General features: G+C 43.2%; 1 protein-coding gene across 1 annotated transcript; it reads left to right on the top strand.

The window, feature by feature from the left end:
- The first annotated feature begins 9,450 nt into the window (after positions 1-9,450).
- On the top strand, positions 9,451-17,639 carry KBTBD8 (kelch repeat and BTB domain containing 8). The gene is made up of 4 exons (XM_086619149.1): positions 9,451-9,529; positions 11,916-12,126; positions 12,807-13,921; positions 16,557-17,639. The coding sequence occupies exons 1-4, from the start codon at positions 9,514-9,516 to the stop codon at positions 17,018-17,020; spliced, it is 1,806 nt and encodes a 601-aa protein (XP_086475275.1). The 5' UTR covers positions 9,451-9,513; the 3' UTR covers positions 17,021-17,639.
- The last annotated feature ends 714 nt before the right edge of the window (positions 17,640-18,353 follow it).

Genomic DNA, 18,353 nt, shown 5'->3' with positions numbered 1-18,353 from the left:
TGGGGAGTTTCTCTGTTCCTGTTCCACTATTAGGTTTCAAACCTCCCTGCTGAGTAGCTGTCCTCAAGTCACATCAGGTAAGCTTAGCTATGCATTGAATTCAGAGAGTGGAACTAATCCCACACTTCAGCTTTAGATAGAGAAGAACAATGAGACAGGGAGCCAAGCCTGGCCTCTGTCTGAAAGGTAAGGGTTTTAATATGTAGAAGAAACAGATGCCTCACACTTAAGCATTAGTATTGTGTCTAATTCCAGGTCTATCTCTGTTTAGCTGAATGCCAGGCCTATGTATTTGTACAATACATAGTGTAATACATTTATGTTGAAATTACGTACATTATGTTTAATGTGGGTATGTTTTGGTTCATTACTCTTGACAGGAAAGCTGTCATGCCAGGATCAAGTCTGCATATAAATTCAGGAAGCTATAGAAAACTATTACCATTAGCAGATGGGAGCCAACCTCAACAAATACATGCTTTTGTTTTCCAAACTGTTGATCTTTCTGTCACTGAAAGAATTAAGTTCTGCCCCCAAGTTTCATCTCCACTGCTCTGTGGAGAAGTGACTGGCTCACAGTGAATTTTGTCCTAGCATTCCCTTTGCCTCAAAGGGATACTTATATTGACTGTGATAGAACTGGGTTTAAACTTTTTAATGATAAAAAGATGAATCTTTATTTGGATCTGAGTTTATAAAATCCTTATTTATAAAGATTTGAACCTTTTTAGCTGAAATAAGCGGATATGCTAGATGCTAAAAATGGTACGTAATTGTCTTACCAGGTCCCCAAAGCACACTTTCTATTTTCTTTGGCAAATAGAGGAAAAATTTAATTTCCCCTCATTTGAAATGTGAAAAGAATGGTGAATAAGAGTAGCTACCCTGAGATCTTGCCTGCACAGCACATGCTAGAAATGTAAACAGTCTCTGCAAGAAGAAAGTGGCATTAAAATGACTTTCCCTTTTAGCTTTTATACTATTGCTACGATTAGTAAAAGAACTGAGCTCTAAGTGTTCTTCATGCCTATGACAAGCAAGCATGACTAATCTGAAAAAGGAATGAATGTCTCAACTCATTTTCCCTGCCCTTCAATTCCCATGCTCCTTGTGTTGCTGACAAGCTTTGCCTTCCAGTTTGATTGGGGCAGCAGGAGTGATGGGCTATTTCCCAACACGTCTCAAACCAGGTCTTGGGAGGGACTGGTGAGGCTGCTCAGGAGCTGCTACAAATGGCCTAAAGATTGCACAAGGAGCTGATGGGCATGCAGGGCCCCAGCTGGCCCAGCCACACCTGCAGTCATGTTTGTAGGCTTGCTTTTTCTGGCTGATAAGTTTAGTTTTGGAGGCACATCAGACCTTAAAAAAAGTGCAGATGTGTAGTAGTGATGGCTCCTCCAGGGTGAGGATCTCCAGTGTGGCTATCTCAGATTTCCTCTGGGAACTGTATGTCCTACACTTGCCTAGCACATGACTTAGAGCAAAGCCATTTGGTTTATGATGAGTGTGTGCAAAGGCTGGAAAAAGGTGAACGGAGCCTTTAGGTCTTCTCACTGTGCATGTGCTGAATGCCCTGTCCTGGGATGAGGCAGGGAAAGACTACTGTATGGAGCTTCTGAGCACTGGTGGGCATATGCTATGCAGAGAAGTACTTAATGTACTATCACTTATCAATAAAACAAAATAAAAGGCAACAGAGTCCAAATTAAGGGGGTTAGGCTTCTTCAGCTGAGCATCTGACCTAGCACCAAAGTGCTACTTAAAAAACTCTATGTGTAGTCCTTTGAGATGGGGCCTCAAAAGTAGAGCTTCCCATTCCCCATATGCTAGATGGTTGTCTTCACTGACTGGCTGTCCAATCTCTTGGCAGGCCTTGCAGTTCCCTTCTTTACTCAATTGATGGATTTTGCAAGTGTCTTTTACCATGTGGTGACCCAGTAATTGAAACTGGCCACAATGGCCACAATCTCTCCAAGATGCAGCTAATTCCAGATTTTGGACCTCATTTGTTTCTTACTTGCCTCCTAAGGAGGGCTAACTGTGACAACTCTCATGGTTGAAACAGAAATGGTTGTATGAAGCTCAAATGAGTGTTAAAGGCAGGACAAGGGGCTGGGGCGGTGGGGCACAACAACTGGCAGCTTCTTCATTTCAGCACAGCATGGCAAGTAAGAATCCTGGGTTTTGACTCCGATGTTGCCTTCAGTAATTCTTAAATTTGCGTAACAAATTCAGACAAAAAGAATTAAGTTTGAATATGAATGGATGTTATGGTAGGATAATATAGTTATCCATATATGAAGCTCTACTTTTATTTATATGTCGGTTTATAATCTATTTATCAAACCATCCCAGGAAAGTTCAGTAGTCAAGATAGCGATATTCAGTGTAATTCTTAAGTGGTCAGATTCAAAGTCCCCTTCCCACCCAGTAGGAACAAAGTGAATGCCCTGCTAGCTCCCAGTATCATATGAACAACTTTATCTTAACTATTTTTGCTTGGAAAGCTCTTCTTTATTCTACTCAGTTAAAGAGCAGGCATGTTGTCTCAGCACAGTTAAATCCCACAGCTTATTACCATGAAATACATGAGCCTAGAGGATATGAAAGCGGTCTGCCCAGAGAGAGTTCAAGGCCTCTTGTATAAGGAACACAGTTCCAAGCTTTAAAGACGTACCATGTGTGAGGATTTTCAAAAAGCCGGTTTTCAAAACGGCCTTTTTAACTGGCAATTATTTCCCACGTATCATCAAGACAGACAATTAGAGGAGAAATGAAGACACTAACAAGAATTCGGTTTGGAAGGGTTCCTCTGCTTCAGAGGTGCAATGGCAGGATGTGTGGGACAGCCCAGGTAGCTACAATTTCGCCTGCCCAGGGACCCAAGAGCAGCTTTATCATTGCAGCTTTTGGAGCCTAAACTGGGTGGCTGGTCTGTATTAGAGCTGGCACCTCCTTGGGCAGATTAAAGCTGAGTGGCTGCAGTTAGACATGGTCTTACTTGGCAAAAGAATTAGTGAGTAAAACCTGTACAACCTTATTTGGGGGAGGGTGGGGGTCAAAAGGGGGAAAACCCTGTTGTCCATGTTACTGCTTTAGATTCCAGAATGAGTCATCTTTGGTTTTGTATATTCTAACACCTTATTTGCAAATAATTTCTAGGAATACACCTGTTATCTGACTTCTAGTTATGTGATTTATTCTGTTGCATAGAGATCTTGGAGAAAACAAGCTTTCATTCTTTTTAATACATAACCATTAAATACGCTTTTACAGTCAATAACAGGCCAGGCATTCTCCTGGGGCCTCAGCTCAGTGTCCCTCCATTCGATAATAAAGCTATTGACCACAACAAGAAAAGGATCTAAAGCCACAAAGAGAAAATAAAAATTGCCAGAGCCCAGAAATACGCTAACTAAAGGTTTCATAAACAGTCAAATATTCCAAATTTAATCTGTAGAATGTAAATTACGCCATTGAATTTGGGCAGATCAAGTAAATAAGGGCAGGTAATGAGACATCTGTATCACAGCCTAGTTCTTAAAAACCTAATACCATGTATTAAACTTATTTCCTTATAAAAGCTGACACATTGGGCTTTCCTCTACAAAAAAGCAAATACAGGGGCACTTACAAAAGTATTCACACTATTCATTACCTTTTCAAGGATGTTAAGATTGTTTATTGCTGTTACCTTTCTGCATTCAGTGAATAGGTCTGTAACATCACCCCACCCCATCTTGTTGTCAGATCATACTCACTCAAAAATAGCCATTAAAAATCAGATGTCTGAGATGCATTTTTTTTTTTTTAAGAAACAGGCCTTCTGAGTTATGAAAATAACTCCAGGGTATTAAGCTTCCAGTGTTCTTCAGGTTGAAAGTATGCAGGGGAGAGATACTTTCCTTCCTGTTGCAGCTCCAGGGATTGACTTTTCCATATTCAAGTTCTTTAAAACACAAAAAAAGTTACTGCTGAGAGAAATAACTGAAAAACACATCAGATCTGAGTGATGACTTCAGAATGGCCCAGGGATATAGGATGGTGTTGAGTGACTCAAGTGTACTGTACTCTCCCTAAAAAGAAACAAATGTGGTTGCAGTTATGCCAGCTTCCCCCAATTAAGAAGGAAAACTAGTTTTGCTTTTAACCTCCTTGGCTTATTCCAGGCAGAAGAGGCACTTTGTGTTTTGCTCTCTGCTTTCTCTAGCCATCTGTGCTCCTTGGGAAGTGTCTGCACCTTTCCTGTAGTTGAATCACATTCCGACTAGCGGTTGGATCAGTTTACATCTACACGAGTGCATTGAATTCCCAGCTCTTAACTGTTGGAGCTGGCCAGGCCATGAGTGACCTGTTTCTTTGGAGATCTGTGTGGGTTTTTCCATGCAATCTGCAGAGTTTTAATAACACACACGTAGGTAGAAGCAAAATGGATGGAGGAGAGAAGGGGCAGCAAGAATTCGTTATTCTTCTCTGTCGTTACATCTTCCACCATCGCAAGGGTCTGTTTGATCTGGGCCCTCTGGAAGTAGAGAGGAGGTAGCCAGGTTTGGAGATGAGATTAAAACTACTTACTGAAATCTGGTTCTGGAGACAAGGTCAGAAATACACCTCTTCCTGCTCTGGAAGGGGTGTATTTCCCCTTTCTGTGCCGTTTGTTTTACTGAGTGGCCAAGAAGGGGGGTTGTGGGTTATGTTTACTGGTAAGAGGGATTTCGGAGGCTCCAGGTTTGATAGGCAGTGTCTGTTCCAAATAGCTAGGAAGCCAGTTATTTTTTTTAAGTGGTTCTTTTAAACATGGTTTTTAGGAATAAGAAATTAAACAGGCACAGATGTGCATGAAATACTAACAGAAACACTTCACCTGCAAAGAGGCTGGAATTAATTCAGTCTCAGTGAATGCTCTGGTAGTGCCACGTTTTCTGTTGGCAACCGGGGCTCTGATGCACACCTCTGTATCACAGCCACGAGAAGCTTCAAGGTCCTGGCGTGTTAAGGAGGGATCATCATAAAAATACAATCAGAGACTTGACAAATTGCAACAGGGCTCATATTCTGAGTCTGCTGTAACCCATATAGGGCTGTTGAGTTGTACCTGCTGAAAAATGAGGTTTCACTGGGACCAGGCTCACTGAATCTCCTCTTTCTGTCCCCTGTGTAGAGCAGATCTGGCGGAGTGCAGAATTCTCATCACTACATGGGTAACCAAGCCTTCTCTGTCAGGCTCCTGGAAATCCCAGACTAATTCTGGGAAACTTTAGGTTGACGGTGGATGAATGGGTGTGTTGTTCTAAAGTGACTGCTCCAGAAAACATCACTGTCACATCACCTAAACACCACCAGTCACTCGGATTTTCAGTAGCTGCTGGGACTTGCTGAAAACAGCCTGTCACTCTGAGATTAAGGAGGGATGAGCTGTGCAATTTCTGTCAGCCTTAAGAGGAAGGTTAAACACTTTGGGAGGAGGAAGTACGTGTGTGCGCGCGCACATGTGTCCTCCAAAACAACAGATGGTTTCAATAAAGTTGCTCCTGCTGCTAGGAAGTGGCACTTCTTGACATTAGCAGAGCCATATCTCATCAGGGTTCTTGTTTCTACCAGCCTGTCTCAGTAAGGCCAAATCCACTGTGCAGTATGGGGTAATCAGGAAAGGCACTCCAATATCTGCCCCATTAATTGCCCCCTGCCAGCTTTCCCTCTCTCCTGATGTAATGCCCACTGTGCTCAGTACGCCACGATCGATCGGCTTTGAAGGGTAACTTTCCCTAATGATCTGCAATTCCTCCTACTTAAACTGCAGCAAAAACTGTCTTTTTAAAGATTCTGCAAGAAATGCATGATTTCTTGGAACCGCTGAAGAAAAACCGCTCCGCTTCAATCAATGTATTGATGTATCAAATTATTGTGCAACTAAATTAATGTGCCCCTTGGTGACAGAATTGCAGAAAATGAGCAGTGTTTCATGCCTTAAAGACAAACTGGTAAAAGATGGTTTTTCAAGGTTAGATTGTTCCACAGTGAATATCGAGATTTTTCCAATTAAAACACGAGGGGTTTCCAGAGTGCAGTTGTATCACAGCTGCATTACTTCTCTCAGATTCACAGTACAAATTAACATGTAAAAATAACTAAAGAATTGTAAATATTAGTAATTGAGACAGAAGTGGGAGACAGCAAGTAGTATTAATATATTTTTACTCAGTGTATTTAAATTTTATGGTTGAACAATTTCACTGGAAATCAGTGTGTTTTTTTTAAAAAAAAATCAAGAAATTCATTGAAAAAGTGACCATTAAAAATGTTGCTTTGAAAAACTGATGTGTCATGTCAAGTTTCTGCAAACTTTACTTTCCTTTGTTTGGACTGTATGACGTGTGGGGGGTAGGCTGGCCTTTCCTTTCACGACACCCTCCACTTTGCAGTGAAAAAACACCATCTAGGGAAGGGCCAAGAAAAAAAGGAAAAGAGGCTGCAGTGACCTCTTCCTACAATTTTAAACTAAATATGATACACAAAATGAAAACTGAAAAATTCATGTGGATTAAAAGTTGCTCCCAAAGTTACGCTGTTCTCTTGGTCCCTGCGTTGAACCACAGTTTTCTACGTAACTTGTTCTGTCGGAGCAATGGAAAAGCGAAACATTTTCAGTAACTCCATTGTTTGTTCAAACTTTTTTTCTGGTGTCTTCCATGTTCTCAAATACCTGAAAAAGTGTGTATTTTGTTCATTTTTCCTTCCCCTCTTTTTCTTGCTTGGGCTCATGACAAAGACATTCTTTATTCCGAGGGCAAGAATCCCAGAACAAGCAGTGCCAGTTCCGAGTTCATAAGGGTGCAATGTTTCTAATCACTTATGAAAGACAGACACGGACTCTGTGTTCCTTCTCAGTTGATATCGTTTCATTTTTATTTTTGAACCTTTGGAATATCAAATGGGGGAAAAACACTTTCTCCACTGAGTGTTTTCAGCTGTATGTTTTCAAGGAATGATAAAATAAGTGTGAAATTAAAGCATAAGTGAAAACATCCCAGTCCCTCGATAACCAGGACATTTTGGATACTTGCAAAATTTTAAAATGGTATCATCGGTTTCAGTGCATTGCCGATCAGAAGAATTAAAGAAAAAACCAAACCCACCAGCAAAACCACTCTACCAAAAATTATTATACTATTGACAAAGGAATTTACAACAATATATCTCCAAGGGCTTCACAGCTCCCCATTGTCTCCTGGGAAGCCAAAATCCATGAAATGAAATTATTTGATCAACAGCATGCAGTAAATTAGTGTCAGCGCCATGCCAAGAGCCCAATTTTCTGACTCCTAGCTCTATGCTCCAATACTGGGCCTGCCTCACTTCCCAGGCGAAACAATGACGGGAGAAGGATGCAGCAGGAGGAAAGGGAGCTGGAACTCATTAAGCATCCTGCAATTTCTGAAAGAACTGGCTCTGATATTTGTGTGTAATGCAAATGCCATTTATAATACCCGGATTTAATGTGCTAGTTGACTGCTGTGGATCTCAGAGCAATTGCACAGGTGACGTGCTTCTCATTTTGCACCCGAGAGATCCAGCAAAGAATGTGCAGGGCTGGGGGAAAATGCCGGGTCGCTGGACTTCCACAGAATGATGCTGAATCTTCTGAGTGTCAGGAATCGCTAAGGAAGGTTTCCAGAGAGAGGAGTGGGTGATGGTGTGTTAACAAGTGCAGATATCAACGCCTCTTAAAGAATGTTTAAACCCGTTTGTAAAGCAATTTATTCGCCTCACCGAAAACCTTACACAGGTAAGGAAAGCTTGCACTCCAAAGTACCGGTTCAACGCAGTATCTGCATTAAAAAACATTCTCCGTTTCCCTTCCACGCTTTGGACAGTGATCCAGCCTGGCCTAAGTGTCCGCACCAGAGGAAATTAACTGTATCAGGCAATGTCATTTGCTAAAAAGTAAGAGTGGAGGTGTTCTCCTTCCCTTCGTTTTATATTTCTAGGGAAAATTTCACCGGCCGTGCCATTGCTGAATGGGGAAATTGGAAAGCTGCAGAATCGATTTGCAGACGTGAAGTTCTATTTTCTTTTACATCTCCTTCATCAGAGTCTCTATCATTCCCGTGTTGTGCGGCATTACTATCGACAGCCGCCTGCACACCGCTGGTAATTGCTAAACCAGGGAAGAGCTACGCCTTGCCAGGGAAAGCAAAACCACACAAGCAGCAGCAAGATGATGCCGAGTGGTACTATTCCTGCCTTTAAATTCATCTGCTAAATTCATGTATCCATGCTACATTATTTCTGAGAGTTAAATGGAAACGTATTCTAAAAAATCTTATTTAAATTGGAGGTTTTTTTCAATTTTTTTTCATAACAAAACAAACTTCCTAGCCAAATGCTGTATTAAATCTATTTTGATTGAAACCAGAAAAATACACCAGACTGCTGAATAATTCCAGTATTTGTTAATTCTTCATTAATTGCATTTCACAAAGAAGAACGACCTCCCCCCTTCCACAGCGGACTTTAGATAATGACTCAGTTCCCAAGAACGAAACCAGTGGCTAGTTGCTGCAGAGAACTGGAAGAGCTGGTGACTATCAGCCACTTGATCTCGCAGGACGGGGAGAGAAATGTGCTTTGTGAAATTAAAGGTCACTGGCGATGAAACGGCTGCTTGTCCGCTGGAGTCACTCCACATGTAGGATTCGTTCGGCTGATCCGGTGGGCCACAGTGTGCTGGGGGGTATGAACGTTGGAAAAATAAGAAAGACCCTCAGCGTGAGGAGCTTTCCGACCAAGCATCTGATTTTACGTTCTTCATTCAAGGCCAGTTCAGCCTCGCACAGCTCGAGTCGCGCATCCCGGCACTGCCCTGTCTCTGATCGCATCCTGGCTGCGACAGGACGGTGGCAGGCGTTTCCTTTTTCCCTTTCCCGCTTGTTTTCCAGCAGCCACCACGGTGCCTGCGCTCCCTGGCCTTCCGGGCCTCCCCCGGCGGGACACCCCTGCCGCCCGTCAGGGGGCTGTGTCCCGGCAGGGCAAGTCGGAGCGGCCCGGGCAGAGGCAGCGCACGGAAAAGCGGGAATCGGGGAGAATTCATTTCTATGGCGAGGCACTGCGGGCCGCCCGACGCCCCACCTGCCGCCCGAGGGCCCCACAATGGCCGCCCCGCCCTCGGGCTCCCGCCTCCCCGTTGCTACGCAACGGGCAGAGCCGCTCCCCCCGCCCCTCGCGCCGCTTCCGGGAAACGGCCCCTCCCGGGCCCCCGCCTGGGGAACTACAGCTCCCGGCACGCCCCGCGCGCCAGGGGCGGAGCGCCGCCGCCCGCCCGCACTACATTTCCCGGCAGGCAGCGGGGGCGGCGGCCAATCCGCGCGGCTGATGTTGGTCGGTGCGGGGAGCGGGGTTGGCCGCCGCGGGAGGAAGCGGGCGGCGCGGAGGAGGCGGCGCGGGGGAAGCGGCGCCGGTGACATTTCCTTTCGGGCCGCCCCCCTCTCCCGCTGCCGGAGCGGGGCCCCGAGAATGGCAGCGTTGGGAGGTCGGTGCGACTGGGCCGCCGCGGTGGGGGAGCGGGCTGAAGGAGGGAGCGGCCTGCGGGGCGGGGCGGCCGAGGGGGGGGTCCCTGCTGGCGGATGGGGGGGGGGGGGGGGCACTTGGGGGAGGGGGGTTTGGGCCTGTGTGCTGAGGGGTGTCTGGGGGTGGGGGCCACACAGAGGAGGGTATTGGGGCCTCTCTGCTGAGGGGTGTCGCAGAGGGTGCTCCCTGGGGTGTCCGTGGGGAGCACCGCTTGAGGGAGGGGTGTCCGGGGTCCCTGGGCTGAGGGGTGGCTGTGAGGGGTAGGTGGGCCTCAGGAGGCCTGGTGGGGCAAAAGTGCTTGGGTGAGGGGCTTGCTTCCGCGCAGGGCGTCGCTTCCAGGTGGGAAAAGTGATAGTGGAGAGGGGTGCCTGGGAGGTGTCTGTGGGGGACGGGGTCGGGGGTGTGAGGTGAGAGAACGCCTGAGTGAGGGCCTGGATGTGAGGAGGGATTAATACCTCGTCAGGGAATGTGTGCTTTGGGAGGGTGGAAGGAGGGTTTCCTGCGAGGGACGCCCCTGCGCTGAGGTCTGTGTGAGGGGAGCTGAGCCTGGAGGGAGGAATGGGGTTGTCCGTGATGAAAGGCTTCTGTGAGAGTGGAGAAGAGAGAGGTGTCTGAGAAATTAATTTGGAGAGTATTTTGGGGTGACGTCTGGGAGAAACAGTGAAAATTTTGAGGTGCAAGGGAGAGGGATATTAATAGAGGAAAAAGATGTTTGGGGTGAGAGAGAGAAAATGAAGATGGTGAAAGTGTCTGGGAAGGTTTTACGGGGTGAAAACTGTAATGTGAATAGTGTCAAGGATTAAACAGAAAAACTTGAATACGGGGATAAGTATCTCTTCCTGGCTGAGCCCACTAGTGCTGGAAGCTGCCTTGATCGCGTGTGCTCATTGCCTGAGTGGCTGGCAGGGTCAGACAGGAACTGTTTTGCATATTTTTCACTGTTAGGAAGTAAATGAACCTCTTCTGCAATGGTAACTGCATCAAAGTTTTCTGGTACATCAAAGCTTTGCTAGGTAGGAAGCCTTGGAACTGATCTAGCAGACTGTTATTTACTTGGAATTTGCTTGCTAGTGATTAACGTTTCTGAACAAGAACAATTACAAATTCTCCCCTTCCCTAATGAGTGGTTAGTTTTGAATGTTGCATCTCAGTTACTGTGATAATGTAAACTCCCCTGTTGCAGACCTTACCTTTAAGTACTTACTATTCCATTTGAAAAAAAAGTTTTGAAGGCTTTTCCTGACAGCACTTTGAAGAGACTCTGACAGTGTTTGGCCCCCAGCCTGCCATGGGAAGCGCGTGCCCAACAGCAGCTCCCTGCTGATTTAATTGTGACCGTGCTCAAAGCTGTGTCTGAATTCTGAGTAAGAGAAACTGTAACTGCTGTGTGTCGCCACGAGTTAGAATTTAAACCTCCTATTCATCATCAGCATTGTTGTTCGCTGCCCTCTTCGCCCTTTTGTGTTGCCCAAAACTCGTTGGAAGCGTTCTCTGTTGCAGTCAGCAGCTTTACCTGATTGGCAGCTCTTACCACCTCATGTTTTTCCTTTGGGCTCTCCTTTGTTGTCGTTGCGTAAAAATTTTGTTGCTCTTACGAAACAGTTTCTTGTGCTTGAGAGGTTGCCCAATTTCACTTTGGGATTTACTTTGTTAGCCATACCATATGTCGCCTAGAAGCGTGTGCTCCACTTCGTATGTTTTCACATGATGTATGAGCTCCTTCAAACCTGAGTGATTGTAAATGGCAATTGCATTTTATTTCTAAAGAAAAACATGTGACCCTTTATCATATTTATGTGAATTTAAGTTTGTGGCCCAGCACTTACTGCAGGGCTGTTTCTTGGTGAGTCTGTGCTATTAACTGTCCCTGGTGTAAGTCAGGAGCCGGTTCCTGTTTCGGTGTAAAGTTGAGTTTGTGCATAAAGGCTTGTGTAATGCTGATGTGGGTTGGGGTCTTGTTTTATTCTTCTGCATTCTTTGTTTTTTCCCATTTTATAAGCCAGTAAACATTGTGATTCTTGACGTAATTTCCCCTCTCTTCAGTGAAGTGTAATAAATATGTACTATTTATATGATTTTTTTCCTTAATATTAGTGGATATAATTTTATATGTTAATGGTAACCTACATGTACATTGGGAAAAGAAAAGAAGAAAAAGAGGTATCTTTATTCACCCTTGAAAATGTTAGACTTGCTGTTGGTGTGTGGTGACAGTGAGGAAGTATGGAATATTAATTTCTGCTAATTCTTGTTTGTACATGGTTTTTTTTGTATGTGTGGCGGTTTTTGGGGGTTGTTTTTTTTTGTTTGTTTGCTTTTTGTTAAACAGTTTCAATTTTGCTTTGTAGAACCCAGTAAGTTTTCACAAACACTGAACGGAATTCCTTCTTCAAACACAGTCAGCAGTGGAATGGACCCCTTCCATGCCTGTAGTATTCTTCAGCAGCTTAAAACCATGTATGATGAAGGACAGCTGACAGATATTGTAGTGGAAGTGGATCATGGGAAAACATTCTCCTGTCATAGGAATGTTCTTGCTGCAATCAGTCCTTATTTCAGGTACAATAGTCCATTGTTCTAGTGGGGATCGAAAGCAGAATTACAACTTATTTTCATTTAGTGAAAATTTGAAAAAAATTGCACCTATACTAATATTCCATGTAACTGTCAGTAATACAGTGCACCCAGTAAGTAAAGGTTACTCTTCTCTTAAAGTCAATGAGTTATCAGTGTCTGCGTATCAAAGGAGAGTTTCACTGGAGAAAACCTCACATGATTTGGAAAAAAAAAAAACGAAAAAAAAAAAAAACCAAAAAAAAAGAAAAACAACTGCCTCCAGTATTGAGGATATCTTGGATACAGTAACAGCATATTTAAGCCACTTGTTTTCTTTTAAATATATTCAGGCATTCTAGAATGTGCCTATGAAGTAACATGTTGAAAGTTGACTGCAAAGACTTGGATATGTCAAGAGGTTTGCTTGTGAATAGAGTGAATTTTAATACGGGTTATTGAGGTAATTAAGCAAGAGGTTTCAGCTTGCCCCTTTTGTTTCAGGAAGTCTAGAACCGGCCTTACATTTGGGTGCTCAAACAGGACAGTGTAACACCCGTGATAGATGTGTTTGTGCTGATGAAAGGGCAAACGCGGTGGGACTAGCTATACAAGGCCATTTTGTTTCTCATACCTGTAGCTAGGAGGTAATCACAAATAAACTGCTAAATGTTTTTCTTTTGTAGATCTATGTTCACTAGCGGCCTTACGGAGAGTACCCAGAAGGAAGTTCGTATCGTTGGTGTCGAAGCAGAGTCAATGCATTTGGTGTTGAACTATGCATATACCTCCAGAGTAATGCTGACAGAGGCCAACGTCCAGGCTTTGTTCACTGCAGCCAGTATCTTCCAGATCCCTTCCATACAAGACCAGTGTGCTAAATACATGATCAGCCATTTGGACCCACAGAACTCCATTGGGGTGTTTATCTTCGCTGATCACTATGGTCATCAGGAACTCAAGGACAGGTCGCAAGACTACATTCGTAAAAAGTTCCTGAGTGTCACCAAAGAGCAAGAATTTCTTCAGCTGAGAAAGGACCAGCTGATAAGTATACTCGACAGCGATGATTTAAACGTAGACAAAGAAGAACATGTTTATGACAGCATTATAAGGTGGTTTGAGCATGAACAAGATAAGAGAGAAGTGCACCTTCCAGAGATATTTGCCAAATGCATCCGTATGCCTCTGTTGGAAGAGACCTTTTTAGAGAAAATCCCTCCCGTGTTTGCACAGGCTATGGCCAAAAGCTGTGTACAAAAGGGACAACATAGTGCCAATGGCTACACGCAACGGCTTGGAATGACCGCTTCCGAAATGATCATATGCTTTGATGCTGCCCACAAACACTCAGGAAAGAAGCAAACAGTGCCTTGTTTGGATTCGGTCACAGGGAGAGTGTTCAAACTATGCAAGCCACCAAACGACTTGAGGGAGGTTGGAATTCTCGTGTCTCCTGATAACGACATTTACATTGCGGGGGGTTACAGACCCAGCAGCAGCGAGGTCTCCATTGACCACAGAGCAGAGAGTGACTTTTGGATGTACGATCACTCTGGCAACAGGTGGATTCCCAAAGCTCCTTTGCTGCGAGCCAGAATAGGCTGCAAACTGGTTCACTGCTGTGGTAAGCTGTACGCCATAGGAGGTCGCGTTTATGAAGGAGACGGGCGAAACTCACTCAAGTCTGTGGAGTGTTACGACAGCCGAGAGAACTGCTGGACAGCTGTCTGTCCCATGCCAGTGGCAATGGAGTTTCACAGTGCTGTGGAATATAAGGACAACATCTATGTCTTACAGGGTAAGGCGATTGGACTGACTACGTGGTGTTCTGTTGGAAGTGAGGATTGTCCAGTCTGACTGTCTGCACTCTGCCTTAAACACCCACGACACTTGGGTTTTCTAAAGAGTGCCCTGGGACAATGGGATGGGAGGAAAGCTAGGGAGAGCAGTGGGAAGGAAAGTTAGGGAGAGCAGTGGGTGAGGAAGAGTGAGGTTGCTGCTTGGGTTCTCATGCCTTGGGGATGTGTCACTGAGTTGTGGTATTGAGTTGTTCCACAAATGGCAGTTTTGGTGGTGTTTGAAGTCAACAGTGTGGTATTAGATTTTACTGTGAAAATTCTTTATTAAATCTTCTTTATCTGGGTGAAATGCACTGATGTTGAAGAAAAGATATTGCCCTGTGAAAAAGCACTTTGCGTTTTACTTAGCTAAACCTCTGAAAATTCCTGGTGTCTGTATTCTTGGTGGCTTGTGAAAGTCAATTAACCCCTGCAGGCCTGTGTTTCCTGCCCTGCTGTGTTTCTGAAGTTGTGCTGGTAGCTGAGAAAGATGATTTATCTCAGTTAGTTGTTTCTTTGGTCAGTAACTATAGTACTGCCTTAACGTCCTTTCTTCCAGTAAATGGTCAGACTTATTGGTATATTAGATATTGATTCTTAACTGAATAAAAAGGATCATTATGGAAACAGATCAAATAATTTATTCTCCCCTTTATTTTTTTTATGGAGATCTTATATAAAATATGTATTTGTACATATGAATGAGCCATATAGCAGTCTGCACTTAAAAATGCTGAGACTAGCCTGTGAGGGTGTAGTAAGAGTCCCAAGAAATGGAAAGAAAGGAGAAGGGGGTGTCTTGGTTACGTGTTGCTCAGGCCACCTCTGTGATCACCCGTGGAAGTGAGGGACTTGGATCCAAACCGGCTCCCTCTTTGGGTCATTCTCCATACCACAGGAAAGAGGATAGTGTGAGGTCATTGTTATTTACCAGAAGTCAACCTGTTTTCTTGAATTTGCATTCCTGCCATTTGCTAAAGTTTCTGAGTGTCCGCATGATTTGCAGAGAGTTTTCTTCTTTCATTGTTTCTGTGTCAAGTTTGACTCTTGTTGGTTGTGGCTTTAATAATAATAATAATAATTATTTGGTTGTGGCTTTAATAATAATAATAATAATTATTTGGTTGTGGCTTTAATAATAATAATAATTATTTGGTTGTGGCTTTAATAATATAATAATAATTCTGATACAGTAGCAAGTTTTCTCGCTCTGTCTCCTCTGTTGGGTCAGACATCTGCTTTAGATGGCTAAAAAGGAATGCTGAAGAATATTCAACTTGGTAGAGTATCTGTTCATCCTTTAAATGTTTCTTAAAACTGCTAGAAAGTGGATATTACTATAACCTATAGAATCAGAGTGCGTCTGGTTTACAGATTTTAGCTGCACTAACTCTGTGTTTCAGTGGTTTGAACAACAACTCTGCTTGCATAAACAAGCAAACTGCTTTGCTGTGCTAACTAGCAAATTGTAAAGATTCATGTTGGGGGAATAGGCAACTTTTCTGTTTGTATGTGGTGAGTAATACCTTGATTGGGTCGCACTGAAGTAGTATAAAAAATTGTTCATCTTCAATATTTTTTCTAGAGAAAGCTCGTAAGTTTGAACTAGTCAGTAAGGATTGATGAGAGTGTTAAAATGCCAGTGGAACTCAGGCATCAGTCATAGGAGATTGCAGTGTAAACCAAAAATGAATAATCCAAAAAGGTATTATCTGTAAGACTTAAGCTATGCTCCACCCGTTTTACTGTATTATTTCTGTGTTCTTTATTGCACTGGAGGTGCTCCGTTACACCAGTATTTGCTCAGATTTAACAACTTTCAAGTGCTGAATCCTGAGACTCCGCAATCTGTAGGTGACATGTTGTGAAGATGTTCAAGAATGAAACAAAAACTTCAGACATTTCAAGACTGGAATCTTGAAAGGTTTTGTCCCAAATTATTAAGCATGGTTTAGAAGTAGTAAAGGATAGCCAGGAAATATGTAAAACATTGAGTTTCTGATAGGAATCATAGGATCATAGAATGGTTTGGGTTGGAAGGGACCTCAAAGATCATCTAGTTCGAACCCCCCTGCCATGGGCAGGGAAACCCTCCACTACACCAGGTTGCTCATAGCCTCATCCAACCTGGCCTTGAACACTTCCAGAGATGGGGCATCTGCAACTTCTCTGGGCAACCTGTTCCACTGCCTCACCACCCTCAGAGTGAAGAATTTCTTCCTTAGATCTAATAGAAATCTCCCCTCTTTCAGTTTAAATCCATTGCTCCTTGTCCTATCACTATATGCCCTTGTAAAAAGCCCCTCTCCAGCTTTCCCGTAGGCCCCCTTTAAGTACTGGAAGGCTGCATATGGTTCAAATTTGTTCTTCGTCAGCTGAAATAGAAACTTGAAGTCATTTTTACTCATGGTATTGATGTTTTTGTAATGCACTTGGAAGGAAGCAGGCGATGGTGCTAGGTTTTGTGTTACGGGATCAAGGCTTTTAAAAGTTGGTGGACCGTTTCTGTCTGTGGAAGCTGAAAGCTTGGTAGCTGCAGAATTGCTGTTCTAGAAACGAAGCATAAGTTATGTGTTGTTTTTCCTCTCTTTTCAGGGGAATTTTTTCTCTGCTATGATCCTCAGAAGGATTACTGGGGGTTTTTGACCCCGATGACTGTGCCTAGAATCCAAGGCTTGGCAACTGTATACAATGACTCCATCTACTACATAGCTGGGACCTGTGGCAACCACCAACGTATGTTTACCGTAGAGGCCTATGACATTGAACAGAACAAGTGGACTCGAAAAAAAGACTTTCCATGTGATCAGTCCATTAATCCGTATATAAAACTTGTACTCCTCAAAAACAAACTCCATCTGTTTGTCAGAGCTACTCAAGTCACTGTCGAGGAACATGTTTTCAGAACCAGCAGGAAGAATTCGCTCTACCAGTACGACGAGGTTACTGACCAATGGCAGAAAGTGTACGAGACTCCGGACAGGCTCTGGGATTTAGGCCGGCATTTTGAATGTGTTGTTGCTAAATTGTACCCGCAGTGTCTTCAGAAAGTTATTTAATTTTTTTTTTTTTTCAGTAACAGGCCTTAGTGATTGCAGTGGTAATCTGATGCTAGAGAAAACATGTCTTAAAAGAAAACAAAGACGTTCTGTCAGTATTTATTGTAAGCTGAAACAGACAGTTTTTTGTACATGGGGATGGGTGCTCTTTAAAGGTTGCAGTCTGGGGAGGGAATTACTGGTTCAGTTTCATATTTACTGATATTTCCTGGGAAATGAGAAGGAGGTTACAAAGTGCAATTATCAGCATTTTTTTTTTTCTGGTAAACACTTAATCATGTCATACTAGAGGGGTGTTTTTGTGGTAAGAGCAAATTAAGTGGAAGAGCCAGGATAACTATGCACTACAGTGAAAGAAAATCTAGCATTAATAGCTAAGGATGTCCAAGATGCTTTGAAGTGACTTTTTTTTCTTTTTTTTTTTAAATACGGGTAAAATTTGAGGCAATATCACTAAGTTGTTTTTTTTTTGTTGTTATTTTAGATTGAAAGTACATAGAGGAATGGTAGATCCTGATTCATAATGATTTTTTTTTTGTACTGTTTTTTGAATGCTAAGATGTTTGTGATGTTGTTTGTGCACTACAATTTGGGAATAAAACTCGAGTCAGAATTGGAACATGGAGTACTCTTGCCCTGGACAGAGGCCTGTTCAGATTACTGTACCACTTCCTATCTGTGGATTTTTGTTAAAATTGAGCTTAATGATGGGGGGGGGGGGAATCCCAACACCTGTTTTATGCCACATAGATGTAGTGCTGTAAAAACTTTTTTTTTTAACGCTGCTTAAAACTTTTTTCCATCCCATAAAGGGCTTTAATCCAAAAGTTGATGGTGCTAGTACATTTTTAATACTTATTTGTCTGAAATAGGCTAGCCTTATGCTACTGTTTAAGACAGCCTGTTATTTTTCATGGAGTGTGTGTCTGTCTTCAGGCCCTGTCCTGTCATCATATTGTCTTTTTTAACATAATGTTTTTACTGCAGTGATATTCTTGCACAGAATGGTGACAGGATATGGCCTTAATAGTACTGATTTTTTTTTTTTCTTTTTGTGTGGAGTGTTCATTCTGTCTCCACTAAAGTACAGTGCTATGTGCAGAGTTGGCATGTGCTCCAGTTATTTGGAAAAGCGTGGCTTAACTTCACAAGTTGTTTTTCTTTTCTCCCCGCAATGAAGCCCTCAAATACTTTCTACTTCATTCTGATCTATAATGTGAAAATTTGCACTACTGAGCTGTCTTCATTTCCAGTGTATTAAAGTAAAATTAACAATACGTGTCCATGGCTTAAATAACCTTAGATGCAAATGTAGAGTAGAGATCCGATATGT

This window comes from Tauraco erythrolophus, chromosome 12 (genome assembly GCF_009769465.1).
Source record: "Tauraco erythrolophus isolate bTauEry1 chromosome 12, bTauEry1.pri, whole genome shotgun sequence".
NCBI classification, from domain to species: Eukaryota; Metazoa; Chordata; class Aves; order Musophagiformes; family Musophagidae; genus Tauraco; species Tauraco erythrolophus.
The sequence above is the reverse complement of the archived record's forward strand: the minus strand, read 5'-3'. Positions and strand labels throughout refer to the sequence as shown.

What these genes read in the sequence shown, in the direction of transcription:
- KBTBD8 (XM_086619149.1), top strand. An exon ending in GCAATCAGTCCTTATTTCAG is followed by an intron (nt 12,127 to 12,806) that starts GTACAATAGTCC and finishes TTTCTTTTGTAG; the next exon opens with ATCTATGTTCACTAGCGGCC. An exon ending in CAACATCTATGTCTTACAGG is followed by an intron (nt 13,922 to 16,556) that starts GTAAGGCGATTG and finishes CTCTCTTTTCAG; the next exon opens with GGGAATTTTTTCTCTGCTAT.